Source organism: Durio zibethinus, chromosome 24, assembly GCF_047325235.1.
Source record: "Durio zibethinus cultivar Kanyao isolate XHJ-2024 chromosome 24, ASM4732523v1, whole genome shotgun sequence".
In the NCBI taxonomy this organism is placed as follows: Eukaryota; Viridiplantae; Streptophyta; class Magnoliopsida; order Malvales; family Malvaceae; genus Durio; species Durio zibethinus.
This window is the reverse complement of record NC_143185.1, coordinates 2,935,446-2,959,887: the sequence shown is the minus strand read 5'-3', so window position 1 is coordinate 2,959,887 and position 24,442 is coordinate 2,935,446. Positions and strand designations below refer to the sequence as shown.

Genomic DNA, 24,442 nt, shown 5'->3' with positions numbered 1-24,442 from the left:
CTTGATCAGAGCTCGCAAGTAAACCAGGAGAATTGTTGAGATAAGGTTCACATGTGAGTAAAAAATCTCACATCACTAAAAATTTGAATGAGATGTCTTATATATAAAGGGAAGACCCGAAAGCCTATTAACTTAAGCTTTTGGGTTCAAGTGATATCCAATATATATATATGAGCTCTTTGGTGTGCTCCCATGGGCCCTAAGTATGACGTATCTCCCCAACACGTATGGCCTTATTTAACTTATTAAATTTTTTTTTTTATAATACCTTACCTAAATTTATACATTAAACAATAATTTAAAACAAAAGTTAGTTATATATTTACTATATATGACGAAATTATAACAATACACATATTTCATACATACATTTAATTTTATTGATAATTACACAAAAATTGATTAATTTAAAATAAAAAATATTGAAAACATATATTACAAATCTAATAATAAAAACATAATATGTAAATATATCTACACTTTACATAACATATAATAATAAATAAATAAATGAAGTTTGAAACATCAAAATTGTTTTACACGGTACTTGCTTATTTTAAATGTAAGGAAAAAATATGTTCATGTTCTATAAAAAAAAATTATTAATTTTAAATGAGATTTTATTTTTATTTTTTTCATTGGAATGATCCGAATAACCTTATTTCATTTAAATGAGGGAAAAATTATAAATTATTTAACATAAAAAGGGTTTGGAGAAATATAATATTTTAAGATTTGCAAAATTTTTAAATTTTAAATAATAAATTTATTGAATAGACAGTTACAATTAAAAAATTATCCTATATGTCAATAATATAAAAAAAATTATATTTATAGATTTTATACACTGTCAATGAATATGATGATGCTATCTTATTAATGAAATGAATAAGATAATGTTATCTCATTAATGAGTAAGTTTTTTAAAAAATATTAATTTTTTTATATTTATTTTAAGAGCTGATATTTACTTATTAATGAATTGATATCATCTGATTTATTGACAGTGTATAAAATTTATATACTGATAGTGTATCAAATATAAACTCTAATATAAATTGCTATAGAAGTGCAAAAATGAGATGCCATAGCTATTCAGTTCAGGATTGAACCTTAAACTTAAGGTATTTAAAAAAGCCTGGCAAAAGTATGCTTTTTAAGTCTTTGGTCATTGCCTATGCATTAGCTTTTCTTTGTCTTTTGTAGTGAAGAAAACGTGTACATGAACAATGTGTTCAATGTTAATTGTTAGAAAATGAAGTGAAAAAATTGATTCTCTTTTGATCACTTTTAGAAAATGAGAAGTCAGTTCTGTTTTTCTTCCTTGAAGCTTCTGATAAAGTAACAATGAAATGATGTAGCCTTGCCAGTAACCAGTTTTTGACTGGAAATATGCTCTATAGAACTTGTTCTTCTTCGTGGAAATGAAGATGAAATACAAATAATTCACATTGATGATTGGATTGTTATTCATGGATGACATGAAACACCCATGTTTTCGAATAATTTGTGAACACATACATACCTCTCAATATCTAGATAATTGTCTACTCAAGCAAAGACCTTATAGCTTTAAGATAAAATACAAATAATTTTACAATGATGTGTTGATTATTATTCATGGATAACATGATACTATTTTCACATAAATTTGAAGAAAAAAAAAACCAAATCAGAATTTATAAAAACCAAAGTTCGTGATTGATTGAAATTATCAATGCCAAACCTTCAAGATCTGAATTACATGCTTGGATGCTGTGGTCGAGAAAGTTTGATCAATTTACACGACATGAAGTTGAAATTCAAGCGTAAATAATTGATTAATTAATTGTTAGAGAAAGTTCAATGTAAAAATCTTCAATAAGAGATTTTTTCTATCCAGTATGAGTTTCTTTTCCAAGCTTTTACTAGAGTAAAATAATTGATTAATTTGTATGGAGCCTAAATATTCCATATGATGGTAATTAATCAATATGGAGTTCTTTAATTAATTGATTGATTAAAGGAGAAAAGAATTTAATTAATAACTAGTTTGTGACATGAATGGATTATTTTATTTATTTAAATATATATTTACACTCCAAAATTTATATTTTCCAAGGATTATATCTAAATCTTTAAAATTTTATGCCATATATAAAATATAATATATATTTAATTAACATGTCATAAGAAAATTAAACTTGATCAAAATCGTACATAAAACAAATGTGAAACAAAAGGAGATATTAGATATGATTCAAAAAGTAAAAAAGAATTAAATATAAATATAATATTGATTTTTTTACAGAACATAAATATTAAATAATTAATTAAATAATAAAAAGAAGTATTGGTATATTTTTATTAAATTATGATTTTGATCAAAATATTAAAAAATTATTAATTAAGAAATGTGTGATGAAAAAAAGAAACTTAATTTAAAAAAGAAATTATCTAAAAAGAAATTATTTAAATAAAATAAACAACAAAATCACCAAAGCAATATAAATTTTAAAGGAAAATAAAATACTAGGAAAAAATTGTGTAACTTATATTATTAATAGGATCAAAGTGACATTTGTTTTTTGAATTTAAAAAGAAAATAATAATAAGGTATTTAAAAATTAAAAAAAAAGAGATATATGTGATTTTAAATTTAGAAATAATACTTTTGTGTTTTTTTTTTTTTTTGCATATTTATAGTAAAAAAATTAATAATTTAATTTATTTTTTAAATTTAATAATATTTTAATTAAAAATTAATTACTTAGTTAACGAATATTTTGTCATATATTGTTATCTTTTGATCTACCTGATGTCAATCACTAAAGTTTCAATTTACCATCTATATAAAAATAATTTTTCACTTATTTTATTCTTAATTATTTTCTTAAGAAATTTTATAGATAATTACTATTATTCTATATACATCATAGGATATATGAAAACATTAAAAAATATTATTGCAAAGCAAATAAAACGTAACTATATGTATTATATATTGTTATGGACATATGATTTTATTTAACTTATAAAAAATTTTTATAAAATTTAATTTAAATTTATACACTAAACAGTAATTTAAAACGAAAGTTGGTTATATATTTACTATACATGATGAAATTATAAAAACACACATATTTCATACATGAATTTAATTTTATTGATAATTATTCAAAACTTGATTAATTTAAAATAAAAAATATTGAAAACATATATTACAAATTTAATAATGAGAGCATAATATGTAAATATATCTATACTTTACAAAATAATAATAATAATAAATAAATAAATAAAATCCAAAACTTCAAAATTGTTTTACAACGTACTTACATAGTTTAAATATAAGATAAAAATATATACATGTTTATATAAAAAATTATTAATTTTAAATGAGATTTTATCTTTTTTATTGTCATAATGATTTTGTGTTCGCTCGATGAATTTGAAAATAAAATTAAAAATGAAAAAAATAACAGAGTTACCGTTAATTTTTTTTAGCTAAGTACGATTGATCACCTATTAAAATATATTATTTTAATAAAATTTTAAAATTAATTAAAATCTATTAAAAAGATATTTTTAAAGTCTGCGAAACAATATGTATTGACGAGTTGGTTACGTGTGAGAAGGATTAGTACCCCCACAACGCTCATTTAAAATGGCATCAATTAATTACGTGTTATTCATTGATTTTGATAAAAACAGTCTTATTTTCGATATTTAAAAAATAATTTCATTGAGTTCCTTTGTTTATTGAAATTTTGATTTTTTCTTTTAATATTGTTCCATATTTATTCTTCAAATTTTATTTAAGAAAAATAAATTAGAACCTTTTCATTGAAATAACTCTTAAATGTTTCAGTACGTTAGTAACATTATAAAAACTTATTCTCACCTAGAGATTTCTTAGGCATCGTTTCTTAGAATACTTTAGAATCTCATTCTCTGAAGCTTAGATTTACTTTTCGCAAAAATTTTATTATGCATGCAATGCAAAATGCTGATATGTTGATGCATGTATTTTTTTTTTTTAGAAATTTTATTGATTGTTTTATTTGATTTCTTTTTCGAATTTAAATTTTTGAAGAAAAATTTTTTTATTATATTAAAGTTTTTCTATAAATATTCCAATATATCAGTAATATTTTAAAAAAATCTTCTCACTTAGGGATTTTTAAAATATCACTACTTGAAATACTTTTAAAATCTCATCATTGGATAAAGTTTTCTTTTTCCTTATTTATATTATTATTATTTTTAATTTATTAGTAAAAAGAAAAATTTTTATGATATTGAAAATTTTTATATAAATACTCAAAGACACTAGTAGTATTTAAAAAAATCTTGTCACCTAAAGATTTCGTAAGTTTCACTACTCGAAGTACTTTTGAATCTCATTGTCGGATAAAAATTTTCTTTTCATACATTTTTATTATTTTTATTTAATTATAATTTTTTTACCAATTATTTTATAAGGTTCATTCCAAATTTTAACGAAATTATCAAAAAACTTTTATTATATATTTCATCATTTATTTTTTTTATTTCAATAAAAATTTATTCTAGCAGATATAAACATTTTAATATTCATGAATATTTATAATAAAATTTAAAACAACAAAAATAATATAATAAAAAATTCCAAAAAAAAAATTTACTTGAATCAGACCAGTCAACGATCCGATCAACGCGAGTTCGATCGGCTTGACATCAGTCTGGTTTGGTTTGGGTCGGTTCAGCTGAACCGATCAAAAGTCAAATAAAGAAATGAGTCACGGGTCGGATCACGAGTTGACACACGGATCCTCAGAGGCTAAAACAATGTTGTTTTGGTCTTTATTGAAACGACATCATTTTGACTATTACAGTTTCTATAAAAGGCCCAAAAAAAAAAAATTTGGTCATTTCTTCCCTTTCCAAGAAAAAAAAAATCTCTCTTTCTTTTTTTTTTAAGCGAAATACAAGGGTGACCAGTTGCCATCGTCGTCGCTATCGATTGTCAATCGCTATAGCCAGTGATCGAAAAAAATCAAAATCACCTAAAATGTTTCCCTCAACCCCCTAAACACATATCCAACCTCCGTTTTACAAGAAACAGCCTCAAACTACATAAATGAGGTCTAAAGTTTCGATCAAAATTTTTTTTTTGTTTTTTGCGTTGTTGGTCCCTGTTTCCATGGGTTGTTGTTTCTATATTTGTTTGTGTTTGGCTTGCTTGATCTTAGGTTTATGTTTGACAAAAAAGTTTTTTGAATCTTGCATAACCTTATCTTTTTTTTTTTTTTCAAGGCTTTTAGCTTTTTTTTTTTTAAATTGATGGCTTTTTTTTGTATAGACAATTAACTTTATTTATAAAGCTTTCTGGGATTCAAATCTCAGATTTTCTGGGATTTAAATCTCATATTTTCAACCGACTTAGACTTTTGGTTGCCAAAATTTACACTGTCAAGTTAGGTAGGGTGTTAGGTGGCTGTCAATGGTGTCTATAGTGGCGATGGCTGAGATTTTGGACTTTCAGGGAAGGTGCATTTAATGCACTCATATTTTTTGTCAAATTGAATCGGATAAGGAAAGAAAAAGAAGGAAAAAGAAAGAAAAAAAGAAGAAAGAAGAAAAAATTAATAACAATAATAATAATAATAATAATAATAATAATAATAATAATACAAAATGGTGTTTGCATTCATTGAAATGATCCCAGTAACCTCATTTCCTCATTTCATTTAAATAAGGTAAAGATTATAAATTATTTAATATAAAAATATTTGGATAAATAAATTTAAGATTTACAACATTTTTAAAATTTAAATAATAAAATTATTTAATAAGTAATTATAATTAAAAAAAATATCTTATATGTCAATAATACAGATTGTATCTTATTACACGTAAATTAACTTTATGAGTCCTACAATAAATATTATATATAATTGATTGGTAATTGGTAGTTCATATAAAATGATAATTAAATTCTAATAATAATATTTAGATTAATCATTTTTAATATTTTAAAATTTACACTTTTATATATAAAAATTTTTTTTACTATAATTGTTTCAAACATTTCAGTGTACGTTTTTAGACTTATTTAAAATTGTCGTGGGAGTCACGCGGTCATCCTAAGTCCTTAAAATTCAAAATCCTTTCAATTCCACTTTCCCCTTTCCCGTGAGCTACCCCCACAACAATGAGCTATCACCACGGCACCACCATTCTAGCCTGAAGTCAGTGCTTAACCCTCATATGACACTGCACCAAAACAACTCAACTCAAACCAATCCACGCGCTTCTAGTCACCCAAGGCCTCCATGAAAACCCCTATATCAACACCAAACTAATAACCTCCCTTACCTCTCTTTTAACTAATCTACACTACTCTTCTCTTCTCTTCAACCAACTTCAAAAATCCAACTTATTTATCTACAACACTCTTATTAAAGCCCACTCTAATAGCCCCCACCCTCAAACTTCATTCCATTACTTCAACCTCCTTTTAAAGGAAGAAATTATAACACCCAATTACCAAACCTTTAACTTTGTTCTTGTTGCTTGTGCAAAAACTAGTTCTTTGCTTTCAGGAATGCAAATCCAGAACTGGGTATTTAAAGATGGAATGTTTTCATATGATTCTTACGTTCAAACTGGGGTTATAAGGCTTTATGTTGAAGCCAGGTTGTGTGTCATGAGCCAACCTTGTATAGGGCCATAACCGGGGCTTAGGTTGTCATGAGCCACCCATGTATAGGGCCATGACCAGGTACATCTCTTGTGCTAGGAAAAGTGTCCCTATTTTAAATATTATAATGGTTAGTAGTAGGATAGCTCTAAAATCTCTAAGGCTCTTTAAGAGGTAAGCAGGCAGCGTACTGCTAGGCTATCTCACCGATACGATACGGGCCTAGGCCATCGTCCAAAGGCTACCCCCTGGCCCTGGCAATGGTGGGAAGTGTCGATGTACTATCTTCAATTATAATAAAATTTACCTCTAATTCGAATGTCCCGAATGTTGCCTTAATGTGTTTTTTTTTTTGTCGATGTGAATGTGCCTTTTTGTGTGTGCTTAAGATTGATCTCGATATAAATGTGTCTTATTGCGTACTCTTAGGACTAACTGTGGCTTATGGTTATTTGTTCAAATATCGAACTATTGAGGGCTGACTTAGGTGGGAACATCCATTCAAGTGCCGCACGGTCTATTACTTGTTGAGAGAAAGTCTAGTCCATGACACGTGGCATCAGAGCATGGTTGAGAAGTGCTAAAAAATGGATGAGATGGCCACAAGTGGTGGACCCAATTATTAACAGAGACTTGAGGAACTTGAGGCCGCGGTGGCCGCAGTGAAAACTCACATGGTAACTAAAGATCAATTGAGGGAGATCGAAACAACCTAACGAGAGTTATCTGATACTCTTCACAATGTGAGCGAGGAGGCTAGAGATGCCTTGAATGTTCTTCAAAATGAGTTTAAGGAGTTCAGAGCACAAGTGAGCATCATACAAATGGCTGTGGCCAAATTGAGTTCAAGCTCGATGGAAAGAGGAAAAAGGGCTAAGGTACCGAAGCTTCAATGCTATGAGAGGGTAAGAGATGCCAAGGAGCTTAAAAACTTTATGTTTGACATGAAACAGTGCTTTCGAGCTGTACACATAGATTTAGAAGAAGACAAGGTAGCAATGGCGTCGATGTACCTCACAGGGGATGCCAAGCTATGGTGGTGCTCTAAGTTTGTCAATGACGAGTATCCGATTAAGACTTGGACGGACCTGAATCAAGAACTGAAAAATCAGTTCTTCCCTAAAAATATGGAGTATATGGCTCGAAGGAAACTTCAAGAATTGATGCAAACAGGAGCAGTGCGAGAGTTTGTGAGGAGTTTTTCTACCCTGATGTTGGATATTCGAGATATGTTTGAAAAGGACAAGATGTTTTATTTTCTTGAGGGCCTCAAGCCTTGGGTCAGGACAGAACTACAAAGACAAAAAGTGCAAGACGTGACCACGACCATGGCTGCAGTTGAACGTCTCCATGATTATAATGATGGCTCCTCAAAATGAAAAAATCCTCCATCAGTTGGTAGTAACTTCAATTTTGGGAGTGGAGGAAATATGACTAGATTGGACCGACCCTTCAATGAAGGATCAGACAAGAGGTCCTTTGGTCGACATAGCACCCGACCCATGATAAATAATGCAATGATTTTTAAGCCTAGGCAACCACTAGCTTACTTCCTATGTAAGGGGCCGCATCGGGTGACCAAATGCCCACACAGAGGAGCCCTTAATGCCTTAAGGGCCTCATCTCAAAAGTTCATAAAAGTACCAGAGATCATTAAAGAAGTTGAAGAGAAGCCAGCCATGATGGGTTCAATAAGGTTCCCCAATACCCTTCACACCCAATAAGCTAAGGTCATGGTAGACACGAGTACAACTGATACCTTCATCATATTAGAAGAAGCAAAAGGTGTGGTTTTCAGGTTAACAAGGACTGTGGGCAAATGAAGGTGATCAATTCACCAACCTTTACAATCAGTGGAAGCTCCAAGAGTGTGATGATCAAATTGGAGCCATGAGAAAGGAAGATAGACTTTACAGTTTCCCTCATGGATGACTTTGATGTCATCCTCCGATTGAACTTCATGATGTTGGCTCAAGTGATCTCTATCCCCGCCACTAGTTACCTATTGTTCTAAGGAAACACTTATTTGTGGTGCTGGTCACTATCTTGCCAAAGAATGGGAAAAATGATCTCAGCTTTACAGTTTAAAAAAGGGGTAAAAAGAGGGGAACCCTCTTTTGTAGTCATGTCGATTTACAAGAAAGGGTTAGAAGTGGAACCGATACCCGATGGCATGAAAAAGGTGTTAGAAGAATTCGAAGAGGTGATGCCAGGGATGTTGCCTAAGGTTCTACCTCCTCGAAAAGTCATGGACCATGAAATTGAGCTCCTCTCGGGAGTTAAACCCTCTGCTAGAGCCCCTTACCGTATGGCCCCACTAGAGTTGGCCGAACTAAGGAAATAGTTAGATGAGCTTCTATAGGTCAGGTTCATTAGACCATCAAAGGCTCTTTTTGGAGTGTCAGTGCTATTTCAGAAGAAGCATGATGGAAGTTTACGATTATATGTGACTACAGGGCCCTGAACAAAGTCATATGAGAAACAAATATCCCATCCCTCTTATAGTAAATTTGTTTGATCAACTAAGCCGGGCCAAGTATTTTTCCAAATTAGACTTGAGATCTGGCTACCATCAGGTCAGAATCATCGAGAGAGATGAGCCAAAAATCACTTATGTAACACGGTATGGTGCATTTGAATTTCTTGTTATGCCCTTTGGACTGACTAATACTCCTGCCACATTTTGTACATTGATGAATCAGGTGTTCCATGACTATCTAGACAAATTTGTAGTCATCTATTTAGATGACATAGTGGTATATAGCTCTACTCTGAAAGAACATCAAGAACACTTGCGCCAAGTGCTTTGAAGATTATAAGACTGCCAGTTATATGTGAAAAGGGAGAAATGTGCATTTGCTCATACCCAAATCTATTTTTTCGGTCACATTATCGAACATGGCCACATTTGAATGGACATGAAAAAGGTTAGGGCCATAAGGAGTGGACAACACCGAAGAATGTTAGTGAACTTCACTCATTTTTTAGACTAACCAACTATTATAAAAAGTTTGTAGAAGGGTACTCTCGCAAGACCACGACCCTCACGGAGCTATTAAAAAAAAAGCATAAATGGTATTGGATAAGTGAGTGCCAAGAAGCCTTTGATGGATTGAAGGATACTATTATGACGGATCCTATCTTAGCTCTCCTTGATATTGAAAAGCCTTTCGAAGTTCAGACGGATGCATCTGATTTCGCTATTGGGAGAGTGCTTTTACAACAACGTCACCCAATAGCATTTGAAAGTAGAAAGCTAAGCGAAGCTGAAAGAAAATATACAACCCAGAAAAAAGAATCTTGGCAATGGTTCACTGCCTAAAGGCTTGGCGACATTATTTGTTGGGTTCACACTTTGTCATGAAGACCGACAATGCGATCGTTAGCCATTTTTTCACCCAACCAAAGCTTACAGCGAAACAAGCTAGATGGTAAGAATTTTTAGCGGAGCTCAACTTTTATTTTAAGCACACCGTTAGAAAGACCAATCAAGTGGCCGATGCATTGAGCAGATGAATAGAATTAGCAGCCCTTAGAAGAATTATCCTAATAGTGGCTAGCAGAGTCACGACAAATATTTGCAAGTTAATTGAAGATCATTTAGGGAAAGACCCGCAGGCCAGTGCCATCCTGAAGCTAGTTGAAAAAGGAAAGTCCAAGTACTTCTAGCAAGAAAATAGGGTCTTGTAGACCAAAGGGCCTCGATTGTTTGTGCCAAGAGTAGGAGGTCTGAGATAGATGCTGATGAGGGAATGTCATGACACATCATGGGTCGGACATCCAGGCTAGCAACATATTTTGGCTTTATTGAAACAGGGATACTATTGACCTCACATGCGATAAGACGTGATGGACTATACAAAGACTTGCCTCATTTGCCAACAAGATAAAGTTGAAAAGAAAAAATCTACAGGCATGCTTAAACCACTACCGGTGCCCACTAGACCGTGGGAAAGTATCTATCTTGATTTTATTTCAAGCCTTCCCAAGGTTGGTGATCTTGGAACTATTTTGGTAGTGATTGACCGTTTCTCTAAGTACGCCTCATTCATTCTCACTCACAAGTATTATACTGCAGAAGACACAGCTTGACTACTATTTAAACATGTGGTCAAATACTGGGGCCTCTCTCAAAACATTGTAAGCGATAAAGATCTGAGATTCACGAGGTCCTTCTGGAGAGAACTTTTCAAGATATTGGGATCTCAACTTAACATCTTATTAAGCTACCACCTTCAAACCGATGGTCAAACGGAACGGTTCAATGGATTACTAGAGGAATACTTAAGACACTTTGTTCAAGCCAATCAAAAGAACTGGCCTTCGTTATTGGACGTTGCTCAGCTTTGCTTTAATTCTAACAAAAGCTTTTCCACTAACAAGAGCCCATTTGAGGTGGTCATCGAATAATTACCAAGGCTACCCGATACTTTCTTGGAGCAATATGGAAGGAAAAATTCGAGAGCTTTCAACCTCGGTAAGGAGTGGAAACAAAACACTGAGATTGCATAAGCCTACCTATAGAAAGCATCGATGCGAATAAAAAAATGGGCGGACAAAGGTTGTAGGGCGCAACAATTCCTATATTGGCAATTTGGTTCTTGTTCGATTAGTCTCTAAACAAACCAGGTTCTTAAGAAAGAGATATCGTAGATTAGTGCACAAATATGAGAGTCCAGTGAAGATTTTTTCCAAGGTGGGGAATGCTTCGTACAAAATCGACCCACCAAAGTGGATGAAGGTGCACCTAGTATTTCATGTGAGTAACCTGAAACCTTTCCATACAGATCCTACAAATGCTAGCCGAAGGGAGCCAACCAGAGCCATCATCACCATGAAGCCACCCTCAGAGCATCGAGTCGAAGAGATCTTAACCGATGGGGAAACCAAGGTATCTCGAAGACTAGTTCATAAAATACTTAGTGAAGTGGGAGGGATTAGGACTAGAAAAAACCAACTGGGAAAGGGAACACGACTTTCGAAGATTCAAGAGGAAGATTGAAGAATTTCAAGCCAGCAAGTCAACGAGGACGTCGATAGAATAGGTAGGGGAGGATGTCATGAGCCAACCTTGTATAGGGCCATGACCGGGGCTTAGGTTGTCATGAGCCACCCATGTATAGGGCCATGACTGGGTAGATCTCTTGTACTAGGAAAAGTATCCCCATTTCAAACATTGTAATGGTTAATGGTAGCATAGCTCTAACATATCTAAGGTTCTTTAGGGGGTGAGCGGGCAGCATACTGTTGGGTTGTCTCACCGATTGCGATATGGGCCTAGGCCATCCGCCAAGGGCTGCCCCCCTGGCCCTGACGATGGTGGGAAGTCCTGATGTACTATCTTCGATTATAATAAAATTCACCTCCGATTCGAATGTCCCGAATGTTGCCTTGATGTGTTTTTTTTTTTTGTCGATGTGAATATGCCTTCTTGTGTGTGCTTGAGATTGATCTTGATATGAATGTGTCTTATTGCGTATGCTTGGGACTAACTGTGGCTTATGGTTATTTGTTCAGATATCGACTATTGATGGCTGACTTGGGTGGGAGCGTCCATTCAAGTACCGCACGATCTATTGCTTGTTGAGAGAAAGCCTAGTCCGTGACACTGTGGGACGATGCTAGGAAAGTGTTTGATGAAATTGCTTATGTTGATGTTGTCAAGTGGAATGTGCTAATGAGTGGGCTAATACGGTGTCGTTTAGGGGCTCAAGCTTTGAGTCTGTTTAAGGAAATGTTGGTTTTTGGAGTCGAGCCTGATGAGTTTTGTTTGACTACAGCTTTGACAGCTTGTGAACAAAGTGGGAGTCTTTGGGAAGGGAAATGGATTCACGAGTATGTGAAAAAAATGGAAAATTATTTGGAACTTGATGTGTTTATTGGAACAGCACTTGTTGATATGCATGCAAAGTGTGGATGTTTAGACTTGGCCGTGGAAGTTTTTGAAGGGATGAGTAAGAGGAATGTATTTTCATGGGCAGCTATGATTGGAGGTTTTGCTGTTCATGGTCATGCAAGGAAAGCTATTCATTGTTTGGGAAGGATGCAAACTGATGGAATTAGGCCTGATGGGGTTGTTCTTCTTGGGGTTTTAACCGCGTGCACGCATGCAGGGTTGGTTGAGGAAGGTTTATTTTTGTTGAATAACATGGAAGGTCAATATAGGATTGTACCTAAACATGAACATTATAGTTGTGTGGTGGACTCGCATTGCAGGGTAGATAAATTTGATGAAGCTCTAAGGCTCATAAGAAGAATGCCTATGAAACCACTTGTTTCGGTGTGGGGTGCTTTGTTGAATAGTTGTCGGATTCATAACAATGTTGAGCTTGCCTAGCTTGCTGTTAAAGAGCTTCTAGAGCTGGAAGATTGTGATGGGAATGAAGAAGATGCAGCTCTTGTGCAGTTATCCAACATTTACTTTGGTGCTCAGAAAAGTGAAGATGGTCATAGAGTCCGTAGGATGATTGGTGATAGAGGGCTCAAGAAAGCACCAGGATGCAGTATGATAGAGGTTGATGGTAGGACAACCGAATTTGTCTCTGGTGACATATCGCATCCACTCCATTCTCAAATACATGCTTTACTGAAGCTACTCTTCCCTGGGGACCCTGACACCTTGTAGACATTATGGATCATATACCTTGGTAGCAGTGTTTTCACATTGCTAATCCACTCAATATTCTCTATCAGTGTAACCTTCTAAGAATTCTACTGCAGATTCTTATCCAGTGAGTTTGAGTAGTTGCTGATCCATATCATGAACTACCATTGAATTTTACCAAGATGGTAACGGTCATTCTTTACTACAAAGGGAGCCAGCTGTGGAAATTTATATTTCTGCAAATGAGAAAGTAACCATTTCTTGCTCATATGTATAGAACAATGGAACATCACTAGCATTTTCTTTTAACAATTAATTTCTTGTTCGATTTCTAACATTTTTGCACTGATTTATTTTGGAGTACCACTTTCCCAAGCTATTTGTTCAATGTTTTCTTTCTTACCCCATAAATAGGGCGATGCTGTGGCCATACTTGATTCTTATCAGAAATTGCAGGTAAGGACCTGTAGTGTGCTCTGATATCTTCATTAGAAAATTTTGGCATTGCCAGTAATTACCTGAGTTACAAATGACAGCAAAACTTGGAGAACAAACTGAAACAGAATCCTATGAAGTCATCTTCCAGCATGTGCTTCTCCAAGGAATATGTTACTAACCACATGATCTAAGATCTAATCAAAATAGATATAAATAATGCCCTCATATTAAAATTTGAAGTTAATATCAAACTTCATAATGCAAACCTGAAATATTAAATATTTGTCAACTTTTTTGGTTGTTACCCATTTTTTGTGCTTCTTGTTGGGTGGATGAAACGAAAACAATGCGATGAGCTTTATTAATTCTTTTATGATTCTCTTGATAGGGAGCTGATAATGGGTTTAGATTGAACCTGATTGTTGTTTGAATATGTGATTTAGATCCATTCTTCAGGTATTTTTGATCCTGGGCAAAAAATTGGTTCATGCATCGTGGTCAGATATATATATCATGTTATCAGCGTTGATTTGTTCCAAATTGAATTTGTTGCAATTGCAAATATGTCTTGATGCAATTATCATGAATGAATCTTAAGATTTAGTTAGTATAAGTTTATTGAAGACTTGAACAACTGGTTTGAGCAATTTCTTTTATCCTGTTTTCCTCTGACAGATGGACAACATCAAGGCTGCTTCACTGTTCCAGGAGCATACGCTGCGAGTTTTGGTCCCGAAAGGCTGCAAGAAGTGGGACCCTATCTGACATTAGAGAAAATGGAAAAGACGGTTGACCCATTTGTAATGCCAGCAGATGACTTCCCTCCTCCAAAAGTGCATCAGTGCTCGAGAGTCTGGTAAACCTTTGGCCTTTCCATAAAAATAATGCTCATACCAATGGAAAGTAACAAGTTCGTTCTCCATTTCCCTTCTTTTTACCATTCTTCTGTTGTGTCATAGACGCATCTTTCTATTTGTTTACCTGTGGTTAATATAACAGATCTTGAGTGAAAATCCTTTGAGCTTTTATAAGTTCTCACAATGCTGGAGTGAAAATCCTACTTTTTACCAAAAATAAGTGCATAAATGGCCCTTTCCCAAGTAGTCTGCATGACTTTCCCAAGATGCTTTACTTGCTTTTAGTGAGGCAAAAGAAAAAGAGTAAGGGAAACTTCATTTTGGGAGTCAATGATTTTATCCTTTTCATGAATGATTGAGGATTCTAATTTGGCCAATATTATAGTCTACTGTGAGATCTTTTAGAATTGGTAATTCCTCATCTAGCTTTTTGATTTCATGTCAATTCGATGAAAAAAGAAAGTTATGGATGCCAATTTGTATTTTAACACTGACATCCCCATGAATTTGATAAAATTAAAAATTGAAAAGACACTTTTCTTATAGGATGGATTCCTGCACAATGTTGAAGTTATTTTTATTTTATTTTTTTTGCAAAGATAATTATAGTTAGAGAATAGTAAAAGAAGTTAAGGCATTGAAATTGTCGTACAAATCAGTTAAACTTTCCAGTTCAATACTAAAGGCTATTTAACTTTGCATCGAAGAGACTCACAAGTTTTGATACCAAAAAATATTTAATGAAAAGAAAATTTTGGATAAAAAATATTATAATTCTTTTGCTTTTTTTTTTTTCTCTTTAAGCTTATGATGAATTCCTTTTACTTGGTTCTTTTGTTTTTCTTATACACTATATTTAGTAGGATGGGAGAAAAATGGAAGGAAGGGAAAATTATGAGGAAAAAAAGAAAAGTTAATTTCTTTTATTGTGTTTGGTATAAAAGATGAAAATTAGAGGTAAAAAATGAAAGGAGTAAGTTGTAAATAAATTAAATTGTCAATCTTAGTTGAATGAGCATTTTTCTTTCATCTTTAGACAAATTAAATTTTGAGGAAAGAGAAATATGTAAATTCACTCATTGGCTTTTTTTTTTCTTTTTTATCAAAAATATATAAAAAAGTAATTTTTGCTTTTATCCTCTTTTCTTTTCTTTTTTTTTTTTTTTTACTAAACATAAGGTATTTAAAGGAGTCTGCCAAACGTATATTCTAAGTCTTTGGTCGTTGCCTATGTATTGAATTTTCTTCGGCTTTTGAAGTGAAGAAAACGTTTACATGGAAATGTGTTCACTTTTCTTCGTCTTCTGAAGTGAAGAAAACGTGTACATGAACAATGTGTTCATCATTAATTGGTAGAAAATGAAGTGAAAAAATTGATTGATCACTGTTAGAAAATGAGAAGTCGGTGTTCTGTTTTTCTTCCTTGAAGCTTCTGATAAAGTAATAAATGATAATGATGTAGCCTTGCCTATAGAACTTGTTCTTCTTCGTGGAAATGAAGACGAAATACAAATAATTCACATTGATTACTGGATTGTTATTCATGGATAACATGAAACACCCATGTTTTCGAAGAATTTGTGGGCACATGCATACCTGTCAATATCTAGATAATTGTCTTCTCAAGCGAAGACCTTATAGCATTAAGACGAAATACAAATAATTTAACAATGGTGTGTCGATTATTATTGATGGATATAACATGATACAATTTTCACATAAATTTAAAGGAAAAAAAAACCAAATCAGAATTTGTAAAAACCAAAATCCGTTGGTAACTGGAATTACCAGTGTTAGACCTTCAAGATCTGAATTACATGCTTGGATGCGGTGATAGAGAAAGTTTCATTAATTTACACATGACATGAAGTTGAATTTCAAGCCTAAATAATTGATTAATTAATTATTGGAGAAAGTTCAATGTTAAAATCTTCAATATGAATTTTTTTTTCTGCCAAGCTTTTATTAGAGTAAAAGAGGAAAATAATTTATTATTTTGTATGAAGCCTAAATATTCCATATGATAATAATTAATCAATATGAAGTTTTTTAATTAATTGATTGATTAAAGTAGAAAAATTATTTAAGTAATATCTAGATTGTGACACCTTTTAGACAATATGGATCCATATACTTTGGCCACAGTGTTTTCACGCACATTGCAAATCCACACATTATTCTCTCGTCTAACCTGCTTAGAATCGTACGACGGATTCTTATCCAGTGAGCTTGTGCAGTTGCTGGTCCGTATCGAGAACTACCATCGAATTTTATCAGGATAATAACTATGACATCTGATAAAAATTTTAAAAATTTGTTACCATATATAAATAAAATTTTAAACTTAAATTTATGAAAAATTTTTAATAAAATAAATAATAAAATTTTTTAATTAAAATAAATAATAATTTATAAATTAGATATAAATTTTTATAATTAATATTAAAGTGATTATCAATTTAAAAAAAATTACGTGTTACGTTATTAAAGTTAATTTTAAAATTTTATATGAATTAAATGTTATAAGATAAGAGTTATTTTTAAAATTTTAATATATAATATGATCTCGTAATTTGTGTGTGATTTTTTTAAAAATTTTTTAATATTTGATGTGATTTGATGAATATTATTGTTTTGTATTAGATTTGACGAGAATGTCAAATTTCGATGTTAATCAATTTAAAAAATTATAAATTTTAATATTTAAAATTTAAATTTATTAGATGTAATTTTTTAAAAATAATTGTATAATTTAATTAAATTTAAATTTAATATATGAATGTAAAATGATTTTGTAGCCTAAGAATTTTTTAAATTATGCACTTCCATACGAATCTTATCAGTACAACTTAATAAAATAAGGAATAGACAAGCAACGTGGATGTAATTTCATTCAACACCCAAGATCAATTGCTTTAAGCTTTTTTCAAAAAGGAAAAATCATTTAAGATTTATTTAATAAATAGTGAAATTAATTTTAATGAAATTAAAATCTTATCTTCAATACGTGGACTTGATTACTACTATTACGAATTTTCATCTATGTTTGGATTCGACAAAAAAAAATTTTGAAGATGCAAACATTTGCATTCTGCAACTCAGAATTGGCACCAAAAACATAGTTCAAAACAATACGAGTAGACAGATACGATTCCTGATCAATGGAGCCTACAAGTTTGTTCTGCACATTGACAGAAAGCGAGAAGCATACGTTCTTCTCAGCAGAAATAGGCTTCTTCTGATCAGTATCAGAATAAATTTTGGTTACTAAATCATCAGTAAATGTGTTCTGTCATATTTATCAACTGTTTTAGGCTAACCGGGTTAGTTATGAAACTCTACAGATTTGCCTTATCTTCGTTGTTATGCTTAGTTTGGTTTCATTTTGTTCTTGTTTTTGTATGTAACATGATAGTGCAGCCAATTCTCATGGGGGAAAAAAAAGAAGTATCTAATGTCAAACAGATTGAGCTTACTGCTTGTAAGATTTTGATGAAATTAATGAGAGGAAACTGGTAGAATTCTGTATTTCCCTAGAAGGGGAGACCTGGTTGGTAGGTTTTTTTTTTTTTTTTTTTGTTACATAGCAGACCATGTATTAAGAGGAAATGTTGTAGGTACTGAGATTTGAACCCAGATGTGCTGGATAACACTTTAAGAAATAGCTACATGAATCAAATCGAGCTAAGTTTCAGAACGGATATTATTGGTTTTATGCCCTTGGCTCTGTTGGAAAACATGGAGCAGGGTACTAGTATAGTAAAAATAATTGTGTTATTTAACTTGTAACCTCCCTTTAATGAAATGTTTTGAAATCTTCTTCAGGATTACAATGCTAAACTTTCTGACTTTGGACTTGCCAAAGATGGTCAAGAGGGAGATAGGATTCATGTATCTACTCGTCTGACAGGAACCGATGGTTATGCAGCTCTCCAGTATGTTAATGACATGTAAATATGACTGAACTCCTTTGAAGATAATTTGACATATATTGACATTTTTCTGTGAACTTGCTGAGCTCTTAAATAACCTAAGGTATATGGTTGTGGGTTTTCTATTAACTGAATATGCAACTGAGACCCGTTCTGCTTTTCAAAAATGGAGGAAAGGAAAAATGAAACGGAAAAATTTATTTGTAATTTCCAAATACGCCCTCATTATTAGAAAAATTTTATTCCAAGCTTTGTATTTACTGAAGTAGCGAATATATAACCATTATTAGATAACTACGTTTGTAGTTTGAAACTACTAATTAGATTTTGTTATCAATTTTTTCATGATTGTTTTACATGTTTAATTTAAAATCATGTTGGATTAATGGTGATTGGTGAAAAATAAATAGAGGGAGTATTTATACTAGAATTGATTTACACCTTTTCTATATTGAAACACAATTAGGCATATTTCTAACTTTTTCTTTATGTGAGTTTCTGTACTGGATTTGGTTTGCATTTGTTATGTACTGAAACATAGAGATATTTCTAGCTCTAGCTTTTTGTTTATGGAAATCCAAGTACATCCTTTATTTTTTTTTTGCAAACTTTGCACAAATATTATTATTTTTTTTGTTTTTCCTATATCTATATATTTGATCTTCTTGACTGAGCTGTCATATTTGTTTTTATTGTTTAAACAAGAAAAATGTACCAGCAACTTAGCCCGGACACAATGCTAGGGTGGATAAATTTGGCATACATCACCAATCACATTGATAATTCATGTCCGGTGGGACGAACCTTTAACATGAAAACTAGGGGGCAAGCTAACGACAGAAAAAGGATCAGATATTATAAATGAAATCTAAATTCTGATGAAACAATAGGACACTTGCCTAGATTGGCATGAAAAAAAATAGTTTGAATCGATTTTCTCTTTAATCTTCCATATACATTTTACAGTTCAAAAGTTCTGACAACGAAACTTCGCGGATGGGCTTCGAGAATAATGGTCTTCGGTGAGCAAGAAACTCCTGAGACACAATTTTCATTGTTGGCCTAGACTTTGGGTTGAGACTTAAGCATGCAAAAGCAAGACTAGAAGCAAGAATAATATCCAGGGTGATCCTTTTATTTGTTGGAGGTGATAGGCGAGGATCTAATATATCACTAAGCATCATGTTTTGGGAAGAAGCTGATGATAGTGATGTCAAGAGCTCCCCAGGATGCTTTCCCATTAGTATCTCCAATGTCAGTACTCCAAAGCTATAAACATCGCATTTTTCACTTACAACAATTGTATATGCAAACTCTGCAAAAAAAAAAAAGCCTTAAATTTTTGAGGTTCTGACTTCAACATTTGGTTAGGTGAAAGAAAAGAAGTATTAAATATGAACCTGGAGCTATGTAGCCATAAGTGCCTGCAAGTATGCTCTGATTTGATGAATCAGGATCCAAGAGTCTAGCATTTCCAAAGTCAGAAACGACAGCCTCCAAATTTGAGTCCAAGAGAACGTTGTTGCTTGATATGTCTCGATGAACAATTGGTGGTGAGCAATCATGATGCAAGTAAGCTAGAGCATGTGCTACACATTTGATGATATTAACTCTTTTAATCCAATCCAATTCCACAGCTTCAACATCATTGCTTAGAACACAAAACAAGCTACCTCTTTCCATGTATTCATAAATCAAAAACATGCATTGCTTGTGTAGGCAAAACCCATGAAGCTTCACAATATTTCTATGTCGTATTTCTGTCAGCAACTTCACCTCATTTCCAAAGCTCTTGCTGAATGCTGGCTTCTCGGCTTCAAAACGGTGAAGCTTTTTCAAAGCAACCACTCTACCACTAGGTAAATATGCTTTGTATACACTGCCATAGCCTCCAGTTCCAATGCAATATTTGATGTCAAAATCCTCTGTTGATTTAATGATGTCTTCATATGCAATTCTTCCATCATAGTTCCACACTGAGAAGATATCTCCATTTTTTGTTGCACTTGGATCAGGTTTGAAACCTTTAGCTCTATGTCGGAAAATGGCCAACATCACCAATGCCAAAGTTGAGACAAGAAATAAAGTTGGAACGACAATAATGATTTTTAGATTGTGCATCACTTTGCTGTTTCTTTTCCATTTTACGGTTGGAGATGAAGATGAAGGGCAAGGTGGGAAGCCTGTAATGGCACCACATAAATCCTTATTGCCTGCAAATGACTCTGGTGGAAGATGAAACATCCCACGTGGTATTGGACCCATCAATGAGTTAAATGACAAATTGAGTTTCTCCAAATAAAATGGAAAGTTGGGAATCATGCCTGTGAGATTGTTTTGACTGAGATCTAAGAAGCTTAATTGAGTTAACATCTCAAAGTGAGAAGGTATAGCTCCTCCAATAAAGTTGCGGCTAAGATTAATCTTTGTGAGACTAGAAAGTTTACTGAGTTGAGAAGGTATCTCTCCAGAAATGTTGTTGTGGCTTAGATCAAGGGTGTCTAGTAGTGATAGGTAACAAATTTGCAGGGGAATCCTTCCACTCAAATGATTGTTTGCTAAATTCAATCCTTGTAAATTTGAGCAATTACCAATTTGAGTTGGAATAGGTCCACTCAATCTGTTTTGGGAGAGATCCAAGTAACTCAAAGCTTTCAAACTCCCAATTTCATGGGGTATGGGACCTTCAAAAAGATTTGAAGCAAGGGATAGATAGAACAAATTGGTTAAATGAAGTAGAGATGAAGGGATAGAATTGGAAATGTTGTTAGAATCTAGATATAAATATTTTAGATTCTTCATATTTCCAATTTCAGAAGGGATGGAACCATGTAAAATATTTCTAGAAAGGGACAAAGTTTTCAAATTAGTTAAATGACACAGAGATAAAGGGATTTGACCAGTGAGTTTGTTATTAAGCAGGTACAACCTAGTTAGATTCTTTAATTTTCCAATATCTGATGGGATGAAACCTTCAAAAAGATTTGAATCTAGGTACAAAGTAGTCAAACTGGGTAACAGACCTAACAATGGAGGGATTTGACCACTGAAATTATTGATACCAAGATCCAAGTATGCCAAGTTGTTAAGATTTGTTATTTCTGAAGGGATAGAACCATTTATTTGATTTCCATAAAGTTCAAAATGTTCCAAGTTGGATAAATTACCCAAACTAGGAGGGAGTGGACCTTGAATTTTGTTTGAACCCAACCTAAGAAAACTGAGATTCTTCATATTTCCAATTTCCTGAGGGATGAAACCATTAATTTGGTTAAACCTGAAGTTCAGAGATACTAACTTTATTAATCGACCCAAAGAAGAAGGGATGGGACCCAAAAGCATATTGGAGGAGAGATCTAGAGTAACCAAATTGGTTAGTCTCCCAATTTCTTTTGGAATGGATCCATTGAGTTGGTTTCTTTGAAGGTACAACATTGTCAGATTGGTTAAACTGCCAACAGAAGAAGGGATTGGACCAACAAGCATGTTGCTTGAAAGATCAAGAGTAACCAAACTCTTTAGCTTGGCAATATTTGATGGGATAGGACCACTGAGCAGGCAGTGACTGAGTTGGAGAGTCATCAACTTTTCCAGGTTCCACACATGGTGGGGAATGCCGTGTAATAATGGATTGGAGTCCATAATCAAGTGGGTGAGATTGATCAAAAAACCTATAGCTGAAGGGATATCCACGATGAGGTTCCTAGTCAAATTTAGAGAAACAAGGTTTTTCATGTTCTCTATTGCTAGGGAAATTGAATCAATCTCATTATGAGAAATGTCAAACACCAATAACTGAGTGAGGTTTCCAAAGGAAGGAGGTAACTCACCTCTAAGACCATTCATGGACAGGTTGAGATAATTGAGTTTTGAAAGGGCACCTATCTGAGGTGGTATACTCCCATTGAGACCATGGCCACTGAGATCAATCTGGGTGACACTTCCAACTGCGTCGCATCTGACACCAAGCCATCTACAATGGTCAGCATCTTTTTTGCTATGGTTACTCCACCACCCAGTCTCCATCAAGGCTTTTGCCTCTGCCGCCTGCAGAGGCTCCGAATCCGAAATTTCATTGCTCTTCACATTTATAGAGAGTAAAAATAATATTGCTATAGAAGTGAAAAAATGGGATGCCATAGCTATTCAGTTCAGGATTGAAGCCATTAACCCTAAACTTAAGGTATTTAAAGAAGCCTGGCAAAAGTATACTTCTAAGTCTTGGTCATTGCCTACGCATTGACTTTTCCTCGTCTTTTGAAGTGAAGAAATCGTGTACATGAACAATGTGTTCACCATTAGTTGTTAGAAAAAGAAGTGGAAAAATTGATTCCCTTTAATCACTGTTAGAAAATGACAAGTCGGTGTTCTGTTTTTCTTCCTTGAAGCTTCTGATAAAGTAATAAATGATAATGATGTATCCTTGCCTATAGAACTTGTTCTTCTGCGTGGAAATAAAGACGAAATATAAATAATTCACATTGATGACTGGATTGTTATTCATGGATAAGAGGAAACATCCATGTTTTCGAAGAATTTGTGTACACATACGTACCTCAGATAATTGTCTTCTCAAGCAAAGACTTTATAGCTTTAAGATGAAAAAAAGTAATTTAGAATGTTGTGTTGATTATTATTCATGGATAACATGATACAAGTTTCACATAAATTTGAAGAAAAAAAATACCAAATCAGAATTTATAAAAACCAAAGTCCGTAATTAATTGAAATTACCAATGCCAGACCTTCAAGATCTGAATTACATGCTTGGATGCCGTGGTCAAGAAAGTTTGATCAATTTATACGACATGAAGTTGAAATACAAGCCTAAATAATTGATTAATTAATTGGTAGAGAAAATTCAATGTAAAAATCTTCAATGTGAGATTTTTTCTTTCCAATATGAGTTTCTTTTCCAAGCTTTTATTAGAGTAAAATAATTGATTAATTTGTATGGAGCCTAATATGATAATAATTAATCAATATGGAATTCTTTAATTAATTGATTCATTAAAGGAGAAAATAATTTAATTAATAACTAGTTTGTGATATGCATGAATTATTTTATTTATTTAAATATATATTTACACTGTAAATTTTATATTTTCCGAGGATTATATCTAAATCTTTAAAATTTTATGCCATATAAAAAATATAATATATATTTAATTAACATGTCATAAGAAAATTAAACTTCAATATTATTATCTTGATCAAAATGGGACATAAAAAAAATGTGAAAAAAAAGGAGATATTAGATATGATTCAAAAAATAAAAAAGAATTAAATAGAAATATAATATTGATTTTTTAAGAGAACATAAATATTAAATAATAAATTAAATAATAAAAGAAGTATTGAAATATTTTTACTAAATTACGATTTTGATCAAAATACTAAAAAAATATTAATTAAGAAATGTGTGATGAAAAAAATAAAATTAATGTAAAAAAAAGAAATTATTTAAATAAAATAAACAACAAAATCACAAAAGCAATATAAATCTTAAAGGAAAATTAAATACTGGGAAAAAATGGTGTAATTTATATTTTTAATAGGATCAAAGTGACATTTTTTTTTTGAATTTAAAAAGAAACTAATAATAAGGTATCTAAAAATTAAAAAAAAAAAAAAAAAGAGATATATATATATATATGTGATTTTAAATTTAAAAATAATATTTTTGTGTTAATTATTTCTTTTTTCATATTTATAGTAAAATAATAATATTTTATTTTACTTTTAAATTTAGCAATATTTTAGTTAAAAATTAATCACTTAATTAATGAATGTTTTGTCATATGTTATTATCTTCTTATCTACGAATGTCAATCTAATCCTACACCAAAGTTTCAATTCACCATTTATATAAAAATAAATTTTCACTTATTTTATTTTTAATTATTTTCTTAAAAAAATTTGTAGATAATTACTATTATTCTATATA

General features: G+C 32.2%; 1 protein-coding gene, 1 long non-coding RNA gene and 1 pseudogene across 2 annotated transcripts; 2 read left to right on the top strand and 1 right to left on the bottom strand.

The window, feature by feature from the left end:
- Window positions 1-6,175: 6,175 nt before the first annotated feature.
- LOC149511837 (putative pentatricopeptide repeat-containing protein At3g28640) lies at window positions 6,176-14,747 on the top strand (annotated as a pseudogene).
- Window positions 14,748-17,560: 2,813 nt separating this feature from the next.
- Window positions 17,561-19,600, top strand: LOC149511836 (uncharacterized). Its single transcript, XR_016333287.1, has 3 exons — window positions 17,561-18,117; window positions 18,181-18,513; window positions 19,462-19,600. It is a non-coding gene; the product is annotated as an uncharacterized LOC149511836 (long non-coding RNA).
- LOC149511835 (uncharacterized) lies at window positions 19,331-22,654 on the bottom strand. The gene is made up of 2 exons (XM_089753730.1): window positions 19,896-22,654; window positions 19,331-19,810 (listed from the first exon to the last, which is right to left on the bottom strand). The coding sequence occupies exons 1-2, from the start codon at window positions 22,633-22,635 to the stop codon at window positions 19,437-19,439; spliced, it is 3,114 nt and encodes a 1,037-aa protein (XP_089609856.1). The 5' UTR covers window positions 22,636-22,654; the 3' UTR covers window positions 19,331-19,436.
- Window positions 22,655-24,442: the final 1,788 nt, after the last annotated feature.

Bases quoted from the DNA above. Each gene is read 5' to 3' on its own strand.
- LOC149511835 (XM_089753730.1), bottom strand. From the start codon at position 22,635: ATGGCATCCCATTTTTTCACTTCTATAGCAATATTATTTTTACTCTCT. The intron at 19,811-19,895 runs GTTCATATTTAA...TTTTTTTTGCAG, and splicing joins TTATGGCTACATAGCTCCAG to AGTTTGCATATACAATTGTT.